The sequence below is a fragment of the Morus notabilis genome, unplaced genomic scaffold, assembly GCF_000414095.1.
Source record: "Morus notabilis unplaced genomic scaffold, ASM41409v2 Scaffold747, whole genome shotgun sequence".
Lineage (NCBI taxonomy): Eukaryota > Viridiplantae > Streptophyta > Magnoliopsida > Rosales > Moraceae > Morus > Morus notabilis.
Window position 1 is genome coordinate 103,997 of NW_010360787.1, and position 18,096 is coordinate 122,092.

General features: G+C 30.7%; 1 protein-coding gene across 1 annotated transcript in view; it reads left to right on the forward strand.

Moving 5' to 3' along the window:
- Positions 1-783: 783 nt before the first annotated feature.
- The window catches only part of LOC21392158, a 44,849-nt gene continuing 27,536 nt past the window's right edge, over positions 784-18,096 (forward strand). The window contains exon 1 of the mRNA XM_010097346.2: positions 784-1,337. Within this exon, the coding sequence (XP_010095648.2) occupies positions 815-1,337 (523 nt within the window). The 5' untranslated portion in view covers positions 784-814. The remainder of the gene's footprint in view (positions 1,338-18,096) is intronic.

Below are 18,096 nucleotides of genomic sequence, written 5' to 3' on the forward strand. Positions count from 1 at the left end.
AAAAATTTAATCCCCAATAAGACATCAAAGAAAAAAAAAAAAAAAAAAACCCCTTCCCGGCCAGGAATTTCTTTCTTTTGTTTGTTCTTTCTTGCTTTCCAGCTATAAAAATTGAAAAAAATTTAATAAATGGAATTTTGTGGTCACATATTGTATAGATTTCTAAAGATCAAATGATATATTACATTTGGTCATATTTAAAAGAACAAGACATAAAATAAAATCTAATTAAAATATAGAGAATCTACTCGAGCGCATATATTATAAATTCTGATAAGATTGTTAATCGTTTTTATTTCTAAATTTAAATTTAGAATTAAAGTCAATGTCGGTCACAATGACTGCTAGAATCTGCAATTAAAATATGAGGATTCACATATTTACTATAGGTAACCAATGTTTTTCATATTGTACACTTGAATTCCGTTAGGAATTTTTCAAGCGTACGCGTTTCACACTTTCACTCATTAATTTCCCCTTTCTTCACCTGCCTGCAAAAATTGATGCCATCTCCTAAGATACATACATTAGATAGCCGACAAAATAGCTCTCTCTCTCTCTCTCTCTCTCTCTCTCTCTCTCTCTCTCTCTCTCTCTCTCTCTCTCTCTCTCTCTCTCTCTCTCTCTCTCTCTCTCTCTCTCTCTCTCTCTCTCTCTCTCTCTCTCTCTCTCTCTCTCTCTCTCTCTCTCTCTCTCTCTCTCTCTCTCTCTCTCTCTCTCTCTCTCTCTCTCTCTCTCTCTCTCTCTCTCTCTCTCTCTCTCTCTCTCTCTCTCTAACTCTCTTTCGCTCTCTCTCTCTCACACACACACACAGATGGGCAATGCAGCTTCTTGTGCTCCTTCAATAATCTCAAATGGAGCGACAAAAGTCTTGTCCCAAGATGGAGCAATGGAGGTCTACACAAGGCCAGTGAAAGCAGCAGAGCTAATGCTCGAAAACCCCGGGAAGTTCGTCTGCGATTCGAGCAGCCTCGTGGTCGGTCACCGGATTCAAGGCCTTTCGGCCGATGGCGAGCTAGAGAAGCGCCAATTGTACCTACTTCTTCCAATGGAGCTTCTCTACTCTGTTCTAACACATGAAGAAATGAGCTCTTTCACTACTTTTGGGGGTACAAATTCAAAGCCCCCAAATAGTAACAACAAGAACAATGGCGGTAGTTTGGCCAATTTTGGCAAGATTTTTCCTTCTCTTGGTGAGTTTTGTACGTTCCTTCCTAATTCAGAATCCAAGACTTTGGGAAGTCCTGTTAATTATCATTCTGATCCTGTTGATCAGAGGTTATACTCCAAGCAAAGGTCTTGGAGACCTGCTTTAGAGACCATTTTTGAAACTCCACGTAGATCACATTGAATTATGGTAATTAATTAAATTACATAGTAGTTCTTTTAATTTTTCTTCTTATTTTTTTTCTTTTGAGGTAACCTATTCACTTCATATTTCTATTAACTTTTTGGTCTTAGATTAGTGATTAATCATGAGAATATATCTACTTTGTGACCTGGCTATCTAGGTAGATATAGTTGACTCTTATAATCCTGCATGTTGATGAAGAATCTGGTTGAGATGCATATGTATGAAGAATTAAAAACAAAAAAACAAAAAAAACAAAAAACAAAGAGAGAGAGAGAGAGAGAGAGAAAAGAAAAGAGTTGGGGTTTTTTTTTTTATATATATATTGAACTGTATAAATTAATTTCAGGCTCTACCACCCTATATCTGGACTAACTTCAATTTAAGTAGCTTTGCTAAGTTTAAATATGTTTATCTGAAAGCTTTCAATCATGATCTGCAAAGGGAATTCTAGGACATGTTCTTTTGTCAAAAAAATTCAAAAAAAGACAACTCAAGTTTTAATTTTATTTAAGTTCACGTTCTTTTAAGTTTCAACTTTATTTAATTTTACTCAACTTTATTCAAGTTCTAACTTCAACTCAAGTTATAACTCAAATTCAACTCAAAAACTACACTCAAGTTATACTCTAAAAGAACAAGCCCTAGTGCCTTTCTGTTAATATATATATATATATATACACACATATATATACACACACATAATACATTTCTAGTGCCTTGCCCTCGTGGTAATTAGGAAAGAAATAAACCGAGGCAACAAGGAGAAGCCCAGTCCACATGATACGACTTTGGCAGCGTGTGTTACACGAGAATGCTATGTGGAAAAGACACCTGTCTACAAATATTTTTGTAAAAATGAAGCGCAACGAGTAAAAATTTGGAGTCACTACTCACAAGTACATGTTTTATGGTTTGGCAATTTGTAGGCAAAAATGTTTTTTTTTATAATTTTTTTATCTTTAAACTCAACTGCGTTGTCTTGTATCCCCTTAACACACAGGGGTAAGCCCTACTTGGTGGGATCCATGTGCCTATCAATTTTTGTTTTCTTTTTAGGGAATCCCACCGGGTTTTACAAAACAAACGGAAAGGGAAATAAAAAAAGTAAATTCACTAACCAAATTTAAGTTTAAAATTTGAGTTTTATTACGGTAAGAGACTTTCAGAAATAGTCACATTTAATTTTTTTACTATAGTTAAAAGGTCTCACATAAAGTCACATCTCAATTCGAATTAAAAATTTAAATCAACGAACTAAACGGACCCTACTTTTTGAATGAAATACAGTAAATAGGAAATTACATTAGCAGAAATTCCAATGATCCGTTACTTACCTTCAAAATTCATCCATAATTCCATATGAAAAAACAGGAGATAAATTTCTGTATAGTAAGTATATCATGCTCTCACAAATTGGTTGCACGCACTTCACCCATGCATATTGCATTCTCATCAATCCAACAACTAGGAATGTGTAACGACAAGAGAAAGGGAGAATAGTGAGAGGAAGAAAGAAGCCTTAATAGATATTTGGGGATTTCCTTTATTATCTTCAAATGGTAATTTACATACTTTCCAATAGTTTTGGTAGTGAAGGGTTTCTTCATTATGGATAATATAGACTATTATTTTTGCTGTTGAATTAATTTTTCAACCTTGAGAAGGAGCACTTTTGTGTCATATGGTGCTCATTTTTTATTAGTGTTTATGCTCTTAAGAATAAATATAACAATATTTATTAGATATTTTGACTATTAATAAATGATTATTTATTTATTTCATATATCAAGTATTATCCTCTTTATGTTCATATTAGTTGAATGTATGATAAGCAAACTGAAAGTATTATCCTCTTTATATTCATATTAGTTGAATGTATGATAAGCAAACTGAAAATCTGAGACTGTCACTCTAAATCTTTAGATTGTTCATATAATGTGAAGAATACATGCGGAAGACATAAATCTAAAGATGATAGTCTAAATACATGATCCGCAATTGATGAAATAAAATGGGGCTCTTTATTTATGTTAAGGTTGTTATGTCATCTACTTCCTAATAGAGATGGCTTGTCTTGGTCGTCGGAGTGAAACTCCATGGGTATAGACTTGATATAGTTCCTGGTGGTGGAATCTATATTGGATCGATCCAAAGTTGAATTGTTTTAAATAAGAAATCCATTTAAATAAAATAATTTACTTTTGACTAATTATATGTTATCATCTTAATCATGGGATGAATAATAAACCCGTATACTAGACTTGTATCTTTTGATGTGCCAAAGGGAGACATCCTAACATTATGTATATGTATACTTACCAGTACGTAGAGATATGACTCTTGTATGAGTAGATTTATTATTCATAGATAAGGAACTCATATTTCTTACTAAAATAGCTAATGAGATCCTCTTATGGCATTATCTGGAGATTGAAAAATATGAGCTCTCAGCCATTGGACTACTTTTGTGTTATCTGATGGTCTATTATTTGTATTCCTACGAATAGTTGGTTTTCTGATGGAGTGATAGTGGAACATAAGCGAAATATAATCGGGAAGGTAAAACGGAATTTGACCTCAAGTCAATTATGGATATCCTATGAGGATGATACACAATATAATAAAGTCAGACAAGAGCTAATTAGAGCTTTGTAAATATATTGTATAGATCAAGAGTACAGTTCTAGGCTTTTAGTAGAGTAGCGCTGGAACTTATAATCGTGAGATAAACTTGTGGGTTAACAAGTTTTGTCATGACTATAGGAGTTTGATCTATATATGTCTATCGGGTCCCTCTGCTAGCTCGTTATTTGCCTAATATGATACGCCGTATTTCTTACAAATTGGTAACTTGTACTATTTATGCAATTAGTTATAAGTCGGATGTAATTAATTCATGAGTAATTTATAGGTATAATTAATTGTTTAAATTAATTCCATATAAATTGGTTGAATTAATAAAGTGTTTAAGTTAATTCATGAGTTATTTACTGGTTGAATTAATTATGAAAATTAATTCAAGATAAACTAGTTGAATTAATGTCTTCGTTTTTATTTAATATGAGAATGTATGTATATAATTGTTTTAATCAGATAATTTTTACATTATATTATTTGAATTAAAACTGTAGTTATATATGTAGTTCTCGTAATCAAATAAAGATGTAACACGGGCCTGGCAACATGGGTCCTATTAACCGGTTGTATATGTTTTGTTAACCGAACGTGTTTTCGTAATCGGGACAGGTTACATCGTTATGTTCGGTTAATCAGACGGTGCCTCCGTACGACCTGTTATGATTTTAATCGCGTATTTGACTCTGAAAATTGACCCTAGTTGTTGAAATAAGTCCAACCTACCTCTATAAGGAGCCCATGACGTCCCATTTATTGGTTTCCGAAATGATTTCGGATGCGGAAGCGTGTGAGTAGTGGATCATGTATAACAAAAATTTTCATAAAACCCTTGAGATACTCTATAGATTATATTAATTTATGAACGAATAAATTAATCACATTAATTTATTTACCAAGAACCGGTTTAGGAATTACACCAAGCAACCGATTAGGATGATAACTTGTGTTCTTCGACCTCGAACGTTCCACGCTCCAAGCTAGTTTAGAAAACCTGAATCTTTCTCGTCAATTCCTTGAATCTACAAAGAACGTGTGTGTGGGCACACCTGAACAAAATGGGATTAGTAAGAACACACAAGATTTTCACGAACACCAACACATGCACGACGTGAAATTTTTTTTTTTTTTTTGAGAAAATTTCCCTCTTCTTGACTCTATAAAATTCGGCTACTATAGCTAGGGAGAGAAAAAATTGTATCTCAAAATTTTCTACAATCTCTTATTTCATAGAGTAACAGTTAGACTCTCAGAAGGAGTCTTATCTTTATATCCAAGATAAAACTTGTTAATTATCACTCACTTCAAATTTGATTTTGAAACAAAATCCATTTGTTAATTATCTCTCACTTCAAATTTAATTTTGAAACAAAATCCATTCTCCCTCATCCAATATGGCAGGCCACCACTAAGGGATTTACTCCCTGTGGTAGACACAATTTTACAGATAAAGATTAGGGAAAAATTTTATCATGTAGTTCAATTTTTAACTTAAATTCAAATTCTAATTTAAGTTAAACTTAAATCAATTTGAATTTCAAATTGAACAACTTATCAAATAAGTTAATTGGATAATTTGGAGAACAAGTAACTAAATCCCAAGGAATTCAAACTGTCGTGCGTTCACACCATGTGAACACCTTCACACATGTGTTTCAAAATTCAAATTTAAATTTAAATAATCACATTATTTAATTAATAATTAATTCTTAATTGATTATCCTTGAGCGTTCTATTTTAGAATTTCATTATTCTAAAATTCTCATTTTACCTTAATATCTTGTAGGATTACAAGGACGGTGCAGGGACTCAAGGACCTATAATTCTGAGCTCTTATAAAATTTATAACTAATTAAACACTTTAATTAATTAATTAATTATATTAATTCTAATAGTAACTCCACTATAAACTTGGAATTGCACTCTCGTAATTATACATATAAATTACTTCTAAACTGTGAAGTATCCATTTGATATAGTCATTACATATAGATCAATCCTCCATAAATAATTCATAATTCGAGCTAAGTGAAATCCGTTAACCTCTCTAATTACATCTTTATCCTTGAGTATCATTGATTCTCTAATTGACAGTAATTCATAAAACAAATTCATGATTGGAGGTCCTACTGGTCCAAGTACCGAATCAACCCTTAAGAGAATTATATATCTACTTCTTTCTTAAAAAGGAACATATTCCATCTTGTATAATAACATTCCCAACTACTCACTTCATCATGTCTCCAAATACAAGGAATAAAATTCAAGATCTCAAAATCCGTACCGAGTAAATCAAAAGACGCAAATCCATAAATAAGAGTCTCCTAAGAACTTAGGATTAAGATCGTTCCATATATGACCATCAATAGACTCAATTAGAATTTCTACACTTGACGAAAATTATCATAAATTCATATTGCGTGCAAAATTTCATTATTTTTTGACGTCATTTTTATTTTATTATATTTTTTAAAGACGCAAAATAAAGAAAATCATAAAAAATAGAATATTCATAAAAAAATGGTACCGCTTATTGCATTAATTTCTAAAAATCATATATTAATTTCAGAATGTAAAACATAAATAAAAATGTAAATTTTTTACCCATTCTGCCTGAGCTAGCCCCTGGGCGCCCCACTACGCGGGTCGGGGGCTTCTTGACAACGTTTTACTTTTTTCATCATTTTTTGAGGCCATTTTTTTAGCATACCTAGAAAAATGCAAGGATTGTGGCTGCAAAATTTCATTATTTTTTTACTTCGTTTTTATTTTATTATATTTTTTAAAGATGAAAAATAAAGAAAATCATAAAAAATAGAATATTCATCAAAAAATTGTAACGCTTGTTGGATTAATTCCTAAAAATCATATATTAATTTTAGAATGTAAAACATAAATAAAAACGTAAATTTTTTACCCATCCCGGCCCCTGGGCGCCCTACTACGCGGGTCGGAGGCTTTTTGATAACATTTTACTTTTTTTGTCATTTTTTGAGGCCATTTTTTTTGCTGGCATGCCTAGAAAAATATAAGGATCGTGTCTTCAAAATTTCATTCTTTTTTGACGTCGTTTTTATTTTATTATATTTTTTAAAGACGAAAAATAAAGAAAATCATAAAAAATAGAATAATCATCAAAAAATGGTGCCGCTTATTGTATTAATTCCTAAAAAATATATATTAATTTTAGAATACAAAACATAAATAAAAATATAAATTTCTGACCCAGCCCAGCCCCTGAGCTAGCCCCTGGGCGCCCCACTACGCGGGCCGGAGGCTTTTTGACAGCGTTTTAATTTTTTTGTTATTTTTTGAGGTTTTTTTCTACCATGCCTAGAAAAATGTAAGGAATGTGTCTTCAAAATTTTATTATTTTTTGATGTCATTTTTATTTTATTAGATTTTTTAAAGACACAAAATAAGGAAAATCATAAAAATAGAATATTAATCAAACAATGGTGCCGCTTGTTGCATTAATTCCTAAAAATCATATACTAATTTTAAAATGTAAAACATAAATAGAAAAATAAATTTTTTAACCCATCTCGGCCCTTAAGCTGGCCCAGGGCGCCCCACTACGCGGGCCGGGGGCTTCTTGACAGCGTATTATGTTTTTGTTATTTTTTGAGGCCATTTTTCACTGACATGCCTAGAAAAATGTAAGGATTGTGTCTGCAAAATTTCATTATTTTTTGAAGTCTTTTTTATTTTATTATATTTTTTAAAGACGAAAAATAAAGAAAATCATAAAAAATAGAATATTTATAAAAAAATAGTACCGCTTGTTGCATTAATTCATAAAAATCATATATTAATTTTTCATTAAAAACATAAATAAAAATGTTAATTTTTGACCCATCCCGGCCCCTGGACGCCACACTACGCGGGCCAGGGGCTTTTTTATAGCGTTTTACTTTTTTCTCATTTTTTGAGGCCATTTTTTTCTGGCACGACTAGAAAAATGTAAGGATTGTGTCTCTAAAATTTCATTATTTTTTGACATCGTTTATATTTTATTATATTTTTTAAAGACGAAAAATAAAAAAAATCATATAAAAAATAGAATATTCTTCAAAAAATGGTGCCGCGGTTGCATTAATTCTTAAAAATTATATATTAATTTTAGAATGCAAAACATAAATAAAAACAAAAATTTTTGACCCATCCCGGCCCCTGAGCTGGCCCCTGGCGCCCCACTCCGCGGGTCGAAGGCATTTTGACAGCGTTTACCTTTTTTTGTCATTTATTGAGGCCATCTTTTTCTGGCATGTCTAGAAAAATATAAGGATCGTGTCTTCAAAATTTCATTCTTTTTTTACGTCGTTTTTATTGTATTATATTTTTTAAAGACGAAAAATAAAGAAACTCATAAAAAATAGAATAATCATCAAAAAAAGGGTGCTGCTTATTCCATTAATTCCTAAAAATTATACATTAATTTTAGAATGCAAAATATAAATAAAAATATAAATGTTTTACCCATCCTGGCCCCTGAGCTGGCCCCTGGGCGCCCAACTACGCGGGCTGGGGGCTTTTTGACACCGTTTTACTTTGTTGTCATTTTTTGAGGCCATTTTTTTCTGGCATGCCAAGAAAAATGTAAGGAATGTGTCTTCAAAATTTTATTATTTTTTGATGTCGTTTTTATTTTATTATATTTTTTAAAGACGATAAATAAGGAAAATCATAAAAATAGAATATTAATGAGAAAATGGTGCCGCTTGTTGCATTAATTCCTAAAAATCATATACTAATTTTAGTATGCAAAAGATAAATAAAAATATAAATTTTTGACCCATCCCGGCCCCTGGGTGCCGCGCTCCGCGGGTCGGGGGCTTTTTGACAGCGTTTTATTTTTTTGTCATTTTTTGTGGCCTTCTTTTTCTAGCATGCCTAGAAAAATGTAAGGATCGTGTCTGTAAAATTTTATCATTTTTTTACATCATTTTTATTTTATTATATTTTTTAAAGATGAAAAATAAATAAAATCATAAAAAATAGAATATTCATCAAAAAATAGTGTCGCTTGTTGCATTAATTCCTAAAAATCATATATTAATTTTAGAATGCAAAACATATTTAAAAATGTAAATTTTTGGCCCATCCCGCCCCATAAGCTGACACGTGGGCGCCTACGCGGGCCTGTGACTTTTTGACAGCGTTTTACTTTTTTTGTCATTTTTTGGGGCTATTTTTTCCTGGCATGCCTAGAAAAATGTAAGGATCGTCTCGGTAAAATTTCATTATTTTTTGACGTCATTTTTATTTTATTATATTTTTTAAATACGGAAAAGAAAGAAAATCATAAAAAATAGAATATTCATCAAAAAATGGTGTCGCTAGTTGCCTTAATTCCTAAAAATTACATATTAATTTTATGAGGCTAAACATAAATAAACATATAAATTTTTGACCCGTCCCGGCCCCTGTGCTAGCCCCTGGGCGCCTCACTATGCGGGCCGAGGGCTTTTTGATGGCGTTTTACTTTTTTTATCATATTTTGATGCCATTTTTTTCTCGCATGCCTAGAAAAATGTAAGAATCTTGTCTGTAAAATCACATTACTTCTTGACGTTGTTTTTATTTTATTATTTTTTTTGAATATGAAAAATCAAGAAAATCATACAAAATAGAATATTAATCAAAAAATGGTGTCGCTAGTTGCATTAATACCTAAAACTCATATATTAATTTTAGAATACAAAACATAAATATAAATATAAATTTTTAACCCATCCCGGCACATAAGCTGGCCCCTGAGTGACCCACTACGCGGGCCTGAGGTTTTTTGACAGTGTTTTACTTTTTTTGTCATTTTTTGGGGTAATTTTTTCTTGGCATGCCTAGAAAAATGTAAGCATCGACTCTGCAAAATTCCATTATTTTTTGACGTCATTTTTATTTTATTATATTTTTTAAAGACGAAAAATAAAGAAAATCGTAAAAAATAGAATATTCATCAAAAAATGGTGCCGCTTGTTGCATTAATTCTCAAAAAATAATATATGAATTTTAGTATTTAAAACATAAAAAAAGTAAATTTTTTACCCATCCCAGCCCCTGAACTCGCATTGGGGCGCCCCACTACACGGATCGGGGACTTTTTGACAACGTTTTACATTTTTTATCATTTTTGGATGCTATTTTATTCTAACATCCCTAGAAAAATGTAAAGATCATCCCTGCAAAATTTTATTATTTTTTGACGTCATTTTTATTTTATTATATTTTTTTAAGTACGAAAAATAAAGAAAATCATAAAAATAGAATATTCATCAAAAAGTGGTGCCGCTAGTTGCGTTAATTACTAAAAATCATATATTAATTTTAGAATGCAAAATATAAATAAAAATATAAATTGTTTACCCATCTCGGGCCCTGAGCTAGCCCCTAGGAGCCCCATTACGTAGGCCCGCGGCTTTTTGACAGGGTTTTATTTTTTTTGTCATTTATTGAGGCCATTTGTTTCTGGCATGCCAAGAAAAATATGAGCATTGTGTCTGCAAAATTTCATTATTTTTTGACGTCGTTTTCATTTTATTCTATTTTTTAAAGATGAAAAATAAAGAAAATCATAAAAAATATAATATTCATTAAAAAATGGTGAGGCATGTTGTATTAATTCTTAAAAATCATATACTAATTTTAGGATGTAAAACATAAATAAAAATATAAATTTTTTACCAATCCCTGTCCCTGGGCGCCCGACTACGCAGCCTGAGGACTTTTTGACAGTGTTCTACTTTTTTGTCATTTTAAGGCCATTTTTTGTCATTTTTTCAGGCCATTTTTTTTGGCACACCGAGAAAAAAGTAAGGATCATGTCTGCAAAATTTCATTATTTTTTGTTGTCGTTTTCATTTTATAATATTTTTTAAAGATAAAAAAATAAAGAAAATCGTAAAAAATAAGTAATTCACCAAAATCTTATATTAATTTTATAATGTAAAACATAAATAAAAATGTAAATTTTTTACCCATCCCGCCCCCTGAGCTGGCCCTTAGGCGCCCCCTACACGGGCATGGGTTTTTGGACAACGTTTTACTTTTTTTGTCATTTTTTGAGGCTATTTTTTTTCTAACATTTCTAGAAAAATGTAAAGATCATCCCTGAAAAATTGCATTATTTTTCGGCATCATTTTTATTTTATTATAATTTTTAAATACAAAAAATAAAGAAAATCACAAAAATAGAATATTCATCAAAAAGTGGTGCCGCTTGTTGCATTAATTTCTAAAAATCATATATTAATTTTAGAATGCAAAACATAAATAAAAGGGAGAAAGAGAGAAATAGGCCAAGACTTGAGATGAATTAAAATTAATAGGCCAATAGTTTACATAAGTTAATAAATAGGCCAAATTATTATTTTTGTCCATAACTTATCTGGTTATGAACCATAACTTGACAAGTTATTGCCTATAGTTTACGGTTTTTATCCATAACTTGTCTGCCTATGAACCAGAACTTGACAAGTTTGTCCATAACTTATCTGATTATGAAACATAACTTGACAAGTTATGGCATATTAATTTCTATAACTAAAAATTGGCCTATATACTTTCTTAAAATTTTCATATTGGCATATTTTCTACCATTTTCCTAAATAAAAATATAAATTTTTTACTCATCCCGGCCCCTGAGCTAGCCCTTGGCGCCCCACTACGAGGGCCGGCGGCTTTTTAATAGCGTTTTACTTTTTTTGTCATTTTTTAAGGACATTTTTTTGGGCATGCCAAGAAAAATATAAGGATCGTGTCTGTAAAATTTCATTATTTTTTGATCTCGTTTTCATTTTATTATATTTTTCAAAGACGAAAAATAAAGAAAATCATAAAAAATAGAATATTCATCAAAAAATGGTGCCGCTTGTTGCATTAATTCTTAAAAATCATATATCAATTTTAGAATGTAAAACATCAATAAAAATGTAAATTTTCATCCATTCCTGCACTTGAGCTGACCCCTGGGCGCCCCACTACGCGAACCGGGGGCTTTTTGACAACATTTTACATTTTTTGTCATTTTTTGAGGTTATTTTTTCTAACATGCATAGAAAATTGTAAGGATCGTCTTTGCAAAATTTAATTATTTTTTGACGTCCTTTTTATTTTATTATATTTTTTAAATACAAAAAAGAAAATCATAAAAAATAGAATATTCATCAAAAAGTGTTGCCGCTTGTTGAATTAATTCATAAAAATCATATATTAATTTTAGAATGTAAAACATAAATAAAAATGTAAATTTTTGACTCATCTCGGCCCCTGAGCTGCCCCCTTAGTGGCCCACTACGCGGGCCGGGGGGTTTTTTGACAGCGTTTTACTTTTTTTTCTCATTCTTTGAAGCCATTTTTTTCTGGCTTGCCTAGAAAAATGTAAGATTGTCTCTGTAAAATTTCATTATTTTTTTACATCATCTTTATTTTATTATATTTTTTAAATATGAAAAATAAAGAAAATCATAAAAATAGAATATTCATGAAACAATGGTGCCGCTTGTTGCATTAATTCTTAAAAATCATATATTAATTTTAGTATGTAAAACATAAAAGAATATAAATATTTGACCCATCTCGGCCCCTGTGCTGGCCCATGAGCGCCATACTACGTGGGTCGGGGGCTTTTTGACAGTGTTTTACTTTTTTTATCATCGTTTCATGCTATTTTTTTGACATGCTGAGGAAAATATAAGGATCGTGTATGGAAAATCACATTGTTTTTTGGCGTAGGTTTTATTTTATTATATTGTTAAATAAGAAAAATAAAGAAAATCAGAAAAAATAGAATATTCATAAAAAATGGTGCGGCTTGTTGCATTAATTCCTAAAAATCATATATTAGTTTTAGAATGCAAAACATAAATAAAAATGTAATTTTTTTACCCATCTTGGCCCCTGAGCTGTCCCCTGGGTGCCCCACTGCGCGAGGGCTGGGCTTTTTGACAACGTTTTACTTTTTTTGTCATTTTTTGAGACCATTTTTTCCTGGCATGCCTAAAAAAATGTAAGGATCGTCGCTACAAAATTTCATTATTTTTTGACGTCGTTTTTATTTTATTATATTATTTAAATACGAAAAATAAACAAAATCATGAAAAATAAAATATTCATCAAAAAATAGTGACGTTTGTTGCATTAATTCCTAAAAATCATATAATAATTTTAGAATGTAAATTTTTTACCTGTCCCGGGCCCTAAACGCTGGGCACCCCACTACGCGGGCCTGGGACTTTTTGACAACATTTTACTTTTTTTGTCATTTTTGGAGGCCATTTTTCCTGGCATCCCTAGAAAAATGTAAGCATCGTGTCTGCAAAATTTCATTATTTTTTGACGTCATTTTTATTTTATTGTATTTTTTAGAGACGAAGAATAAAGAAAATCATAAAAAATAGAATATTCATTGAACAATAGTGCCGCTTGTTGCATTAATTCCTAGAAATCATATATTTATTTTAGAATGCAAAACATAAATAAAAATGTAAATTTTTGACCCATCCCGGCCACTGAGCTGGCCCCTAGGCGCCCCACTACGCGGGCCGAGGGCACTTAGACAGTGCTTTACTTTTTTTGTCATATTTTGAGGCCATTTTTTTCTTGCATGCCTTGAAAAATGTAAGTATTGTGTCTGCAAAATCACATTATTTTTTGACGTCGTTTTCATTTTATTATATTTTTTAAATACAAAAAATAAAAAAAACCATAAAAAATAGAATATTCATTAAAAACTGGTGCTGCTGTTGCATTAATTCTTAAAAGTCATATATTAACTTTCAAATGCAACACATAAATAAAAATGTGAATTTTTGACCCATCCCGGTCGCTGAGCTGGCCCCTAAGCCCCCCACTACGCGGGCCGAGGGCACTTAGACAATGTTTTACTTTTTTTTTATTTTTGGAGGCCATATTTTTCTAGCATACCTAGAAAAATGTAAGGATCATGTTTGCAAAATTTCATTATTTTTTGACGTCGTTTTCATTTTATTATATTTTTTAAACACGAAAAATAAATAAAACCGTAAAAAATAGAATATTTATCAAAAAATTGTGTTGCTTGATGCATTAATTCCTAAAAATCATATATCAATTTTAGAATGTAAAACATATATAAAAATGTAAATTTTTGTCCCGTCGTGGCCGTTGAGGTGGCCCCTGGGCGCCCTACTATGCAGGTCAGGGGCTTTTTAACAGCGTTTTACTTTCTTTTGTAATTTTTTGAGGCCATTATTTTCTCGCATGCCTAGAAAAATGTAAGGATCATCTTTGCAAAATTTCATTATTTTTTGGATTCATTTTTATTTTATTATATTTTTCAATACGAAAAATAAAGAAAATGAGAAAAAATAGAATATTCCTCAAAAAATGGTGCCATTTGTTCAATTAATTCCTAACAATCACATATTAATTTAGAATACAAAATATAAATAAAAATATAAATTTTTGACCCATCCCAGCCCATGAGCTTGCCCCTAGGCTCCGCACTACGCGGGTCGGGGGCTTTTTGACAGCATTTTACTTTTCTTTGTCATTTTTTGTTGCCATGTCTTCTGGCATGTCTATAAAAATGTAAGGATCGTGTCTGCAAAATTTTATTATTTTTTTACATCGTTTTCATTTTATTATATTTTTTCAAATCCAAAAATCTAGAAAATCATAAAAAATAGTATATTCATTAGAAAATGGCGCTGCTTGTTGTATTAATTCCTAAAAATCATATATTAATTTTAGAATACAAAACATAAATAAAAATTTAAATTTTTGACCCATCTTGGTCCCTGAGCTAGCCCCTGGGCACCACACTACATGGGCCGGGGGCTTTTTTTACAGCATTTTACTTTTTTTGTCATTTTTTATTGCCATTTTTTTTTTGGCATGTCTAGAAAAATGTAACGATCATATCTGCAAAATTTCATTATTTTTGACGTCGTTTTCATTTTATTATATTTTTTAAAGATAAAAAATAAAGAACATCGTAAAAAATAGAATATTCATTAGAAAATGGTGCCGCTTATTGCATCAATTCCTAAAAATTGTATATTAATTTTAGAATGCAAAACATAAATAAAAATGTAAATTTTTTACCCATCCCGACCCCTAAGGTGCAGGCCGAGGGCTTTTTGACAGCTTTTTAATTTTTGTTGCCAATTTTTGTTGCCATTTTTTTATGGCATGTCCAGAAAAATATAAGGATCATGTCTGCAAAATTTCATTATTTTTGGATGTCGTTTCATTTTATTATATTTTTTAAAGATAAAAATTAAAGAACATCGTAAAAAATAGAATATTCATTTGAAAATAGTGCCGCTTGCTGCATCAATTCTTAAAAATCATATATTAATTTTAGAATGCAAAACATAAATAAAAATATAATTTTTTTACCCATCTCGGCCCCTGAGCTGGCCCTTGGGCGCCCCACTACGCGGGCTGGAGGCGTTTTTCCTGCATTTTACTTTTTTTTTCATTTTTTCTTGCTATTATTTCTGGCATGTCTAGAAAAATGTAACAATTCTGTTTGCAAAATTTCATTATTTTTTGTTGTCGTTTTCATTTTATTATATTTTTTAAAGACGAAAAATAAATAAAATCGTAAAAATTAGAATATTCATCAAAAAAATGGTGTCGCTTGATGCATTAATTCCTAAAAATTATATATTAATTTTAGAATATAAAACAGAAATAAAAATGTAAATTTTTGTCCCGTCGTGGCCCTTGGGTGCCCCACTATGCGGGCTAGGGGCTTTTTGACAGTGTTTTACTTTTTTTTGTCATTTTTGGAGCCCATTCTTTTTTGGCATGCCTAGTATAATGTACGGATTATCTCTGCAAAATTTCATTATTTTTTTCATTCATTTTTATTTTTTTATATTTTTAAATACTAAAAATACAGAAAATAAAAAAAATAGAATATTCCTCAAAAAATGGTACCGCTTGTTCCATTAATTCCTAAAAATCATATATTAATTTTAGAATATAAAACATAAATAAAAATATAAATTTTTGCCCAATCCCAGGCCCTGAGCTGGGTCCTGGGCGCCCCACTACGTGCCCCGGGAGTTTTTTGATAACATTTTTCTTTTTTTGTCATGTTTGGTTGCCATTTTCTTCTGGCATGTCTAGAAAAATGTAAGAATCATGTTTACAAAATTTGATCTTTTTTTGATGTCGTTTTCATTTTATTATATTTATTAAAGACAAAAAATAAAGAAAATCGCAAAACAATAGAATATGCAATAGAAAATGGGGCCGCTTGATGCATTAATTCTTAAATATCATATATTAATTTTAGAATGTAAAACATAAAAAAATATAAGTTTTTAACCCATCTCGGCCCCTGAGCTGGCCCCTTGGCGCCACATTACGTGGGCCGGGGGTTTTTTGACAGCGTTATTCTTTTTTATCATCTTTTGTGGCCATTTTTTTTAGACATGCCTAGAAAAATATAAGGATCGTGTATGCAAAATCACATTATTTTTTTACGTTAGTTTTATTTTATTATATTTTTTAAAGAGGAAAAATAAAGAAAATCATAAAAAATAGAATATTCATCAGAAAATGGTGCCGCATGTTGCATTAATTCATAAATATCATATATTAATTTTATAATGCAAAACATAACGAAAAATGTAAATTTTCCCGGCCCCTGGGAAACCCACTACGCGGGCCGGGGGCCTTTTCACAGCATTTTACTTTTTTACCATTTTTTTCAGCATTTCTAGAAAAATGTAAGGATTATGTCTGTAAATTTTAATTATTTTTTGATGTCGTTTTCATTTTATTATATTTTTTAAAGACAAAAAATAAAGAAAATCGTAAAAAATAGAATATTCATTAAAAAATGGTGCCGCTTGTTGCATTAATTCCTAAAAATCATATAGTAATTTTAGAATGCAAAACATAAAGAAATGAAAATTTTTGACCCATCTCGGACCCTAAGCTGGCCCCTGCGCAGCACACAACGTGGGACGGGGACTTTTTAAAAGTGTTTTACTTTTTTTATCATCTTTTGGGCTTATTTTTTCTGACATGCCTAGAAAATTGTAAGGGTTGTGTATGCAAAATCACATTATTTTTTGACGTTGGTTTTATTTTATTATATTTTTTAAAGAGGAAAAATAAAAAAAATCATAAAAAATAGAATATTCATCAAAAAATGGTGCCCCTTCTTACATTAATTCATAAAAATCATATATTAATTGTAGAATGCAAAACATAACTAAAACTACAAAGTTTTTACCCATCCGGTCCCTGAGCTAGCCCTGGGAGACCCACTATGTGGGTTGGGGGCTTTTTGGCAGCATTTTACTTTTTTTTGTCATTTTTTTTGCCATTTTCTTCTAGCATATCTAGAAAAATGTTAGGATCATGTGTGCAAAAATTCACTATTTTTTTACGTCTTTCTCATTTTATTATATTTTTTAAAGATAAAAAATAAAAAAATCTTAAAAAATAGAATATTCATTAGAAAATGGGACCGCTTGTTGCATTAATTCTTAAAAATCATATATAAATTCTAGAATGCAAAACATAAATAAAAAAGTAAATTTTTTACCCATCCCGGCCATTGAGCTGGCTGCTGGGTGCCCCACTACGCGGGCAGGGGGCTTTTTAACAACATTTTACTTTTTTCTGTCATTTTTTGTTGGCTTTTTTCTGACTTTCCAGAAAAATGTAAAAATCGTGTCTGCAAAATTTCACTATTTTTTAATGTCGTTTTCATTTTATTATATTTTTTAAAGATGAAAAATAAATAAAATTGTAAAAATTAGAATATTCATCCAAAAATGGTGTCACTTGATGCATTAATTCCTAAAAATCATATATTAATTTTAGAATGTAAAACATAAAAAAAATGTAAATTTTTGTCCCGTCGTGGCCCTTGAAGTCGCCACTGGGTGCCCCACTATACGGGCCAAGGGCTTTTTGAGAGCGTTTTACTTTTTTTATCATTTTTTGAAGCCATTCTTTTCTAAAATGCCTAGAAAAATGTAAGGATCATCTCTGCAAAATTTCATTATTTTTTTGATTCATTTTTATTTTATAATATTTTTAAGTACGAAAAATAAAGAAAATCAGAAAAAATAGAATATTCCTCAAAAAATGGTGCA